We start from the raw sequence: 2,605 nt of genomic DNA on the forward strand, positions 1-2,605 counted from the left end.
CTGCATCGCAGGCGGATTCTTTACCAGCTGAGCCATCATGGAAGCTCATACTTACCAATAAAACCCAGAAATTTTTCAACTCTGAAATTTGACTGAGTTAAAGACTTCACTCAAAATTCTTGCCCTTAAAATCAAGGAGAGTAGCAAAGGAACAATTACAAAGGAATGTTTATTACATGTCTGTTCCATGCAGGCAGATATCATGCATGTGGTCTTGTTTAACTTTATAATAACCCTATGAATTGGCTATCGTGATGACCGTTTTGTAAATGTGAAAACTGTGGATCAGTCAATGAATTTGAATAGGCTATTGGTCTACTCAGGCTGCCCTAACAGAACCCTACAGACTGGAGGGCTTAAACAGCAGCAATTTATTTTCTCACAGTTCTGGGGGCTGAAAGTTTAAGACCAAGGTGCCAGCAGGGTTGGTTTCTGGTGCCCTCAATCGGTTTGGAAGACCTTTCTTCCTGCCTCCTCTCTGTGTCCTCACATGGCCTTTCTCTGCAAACACAGCCCCGGTGTCTCTTCATTTCCTTAAAAGAGCACAAGTCCTTTTGGATTCAGGCTTCACCCTTTTGCACTCACTTAACCTTAATTATGTCCTCAGAGGACCCATCTCCAAATAGAGTCACACTGGGTGTCAGGGCTTCAACATATGGATTTAGGAGAATACAATCCGTAACAGCACGACCAGGAGCCCACAGCCGCTGAGTGGTAGAACCAAGGCTGTCTGGATCGAAACATTTCTTTATCCGGAGTGTGCTGCTTCTCACATACCACAGCATCTCAGAGAGAGCCAGGAGACACCCTGCTGTCAGAGTCGACTCTTAGAACTTGCTGGCAGGGAGACACTTTCACAGCAGTGAGCCTTGTCCTGGTGGGAAGTGTGGTAAAGTCCAGGGCACAGGGAGATGACGCTCCTCCCAAAAGAGGCTTCATCTGCTCTGATAGGAGCTGCGCAAATGGTCCAATGATGCTCGGTCGTCTACCACACTGCCAACCAGCAAGAGGGTTTCCAGGACCCTCAGAGAGCCAGCGGTTCATTTGGTTTCTCTTTTCTTTTCTCCAAACCACCAGCTAACGTCCTAGAGGGTGACTCCATGGACCAGGACGTTGAGAGCCCCGTGGCCATTCACCAGCCAAAGTTGCCTAAGCAGGCCAGGGACGACCTGCCGAGACACGTCAGCCGGGACCGGACCAAAAGGAAAATCCAGAGGTACGTGCGGAAAGACGGAAAGTGCAACGTTCACCACGGCAACGTGAGGGAGACCTACCGCTACCTGACCGACATCTTCACCACCTTAGTGGACCTCAAGTGGAGATTCAACCTGCTCATCTTCGTCATGGTCTACACCGTGACGTGGCTCTTTTTCGGGATGATTTGGTGGCTAATTGCATACATCCGCGGAGATATGGACCACATAGAGGACCCATCGTGGACTCCGTGCGTCACCAACCTCAACGGGTTCGTCTCTGCTTTTTTATTCTCCATAGAGACAGAAACCACCATCGGTTATGGCTACCGGGTCATCACGGACAAGTGCCCGGAGGGCATCATCCTCCTCCTCATCCAGTCGGTGTTGGGGTCCATTGTCAACGCTTTCATGGTGGGGTGCATGTTTGTTAAAATATCGCAGCCCAAGAAGAGGGCGGAGACCCTGGTTTTTTCCACGCACGCAGTGATCTCCATGCGGGATGGGAAACTGTGCCTGATGTTTCGGGTGGGGGATCTGAGGAATTCCCACATCGTGGAGGCTTCCATCAGAGCCAAGCTGATTAAATCCAAACAGACCTCGGAAGGGGAGTTCATCCCTCTGAACCAGACGGACATCAACGTCGGGTATTACACGGGGGATGACCGTCTGTTTCTGGTATCTCCGCTCATCATCAGCCACGAAATTAACCAGCAGAGTCCTTTCTGGGAGATCTCCAAAGCCCAGCTGCCCAAAGAGGAACTGGAAATTGTGGTCATCCTGGAAGGAATGGTGGAAGCTACAGGTAAGGCGTGCCCACTCTGGGGTGTCTGGGGATGGATGTTCATTTTAAGCCGGACTTCAAATCCTTACTCAGGACAAGATGTGGAAAACCGAACCTCCCTCACTATTAGACGTCACCTCTTTATTCATGAAATAGTATGTAGCCTCTTACCTTAAGGATGTCCACCAAGAAGTCTAACCATTTAGCTTAAAAAAAAAAAAAACTTGGGAAAATAAATAATTTTTAAAAACACCTCTTTAATATATTTTAAATTTTCAAACATTTACTTAAATGAAAATTTGATCTCCCTCTAAAGCAATTTTAGGTGGTTTTAAAGCATTGTTTAGTTTGTATAACTTGAGGCTATTTATTGCCAAGACAGGAAAAAGAAGTTAAGCATTTCAAAGGAAAACCTGACAAATTGCTTTAATAAAAATGTAATTTTGCCCCTTCTTTGGGAGTCATTTGAAAGACCCACAGCCCTGGCTTTCCTTTTACATCAAGTGAGAATTTGGTGTCTTTTCTCTATACTCTAACTGCCACACCTCCTGTAGGTGCAATAATGCAGACCCAGTAAATAACTCAAGCAGAAAAGAATAAAAATTGAGACCCACTCACCATAGCCCTA

The 2,605-nt window shown here is 46.7% G+C and overlaps 1 protein-coding gene across 1 annotated transcript; it reads left to right on the plus strand.

The window, feature by feature from the left end:
* Positions 1-1,083: 1,083 nt before the first annotated feature.
* Positions 1,084-2,200, plus strand: LOC120880571 (G protein-activated inward rectifier potassium channel 2-like). The gene has a single exon (XM_040263978.1). It carries the CDS (start codon positions 1,101-1,103, stop codon positions 2,151-2,153), a length of 1,053 nt encoding a protein of 350 aa, XP_040119912.1. The 5' UTR covers positions 1,084-1,100; the 3' UTR covers positions 2,154-2,200.
* Positions 2,201-2,605: the final 405 nt, after the last annotated feature.

Source organism: Oryx dammah, unplaced genomic scaffold (assembly GCF_014754425.2).
Source record: "Oryx dammah isolate SB20612 unplaced genomic scaffold, SCBI_Odam_1.1 HiC_scaffold_2, whole genome shotgun sequence".
In the NCBI taxonomy this organism is placed as follows: domain Eukaryota; kingdom Metazoa; phylum Chordata; class Mammalia; order Artiodactyla; family Bovidae; genus Oryx; species Oryx dammah.

Coding starts and splice junctions, on each gene's coding strand:
- LOC120880571 (XM_040263978.1), top strand. CDS start 1,101: ATGGACCAGGACGTTGAGAGCCCCGTGGCCATTCACCAGCCAAAGTTG.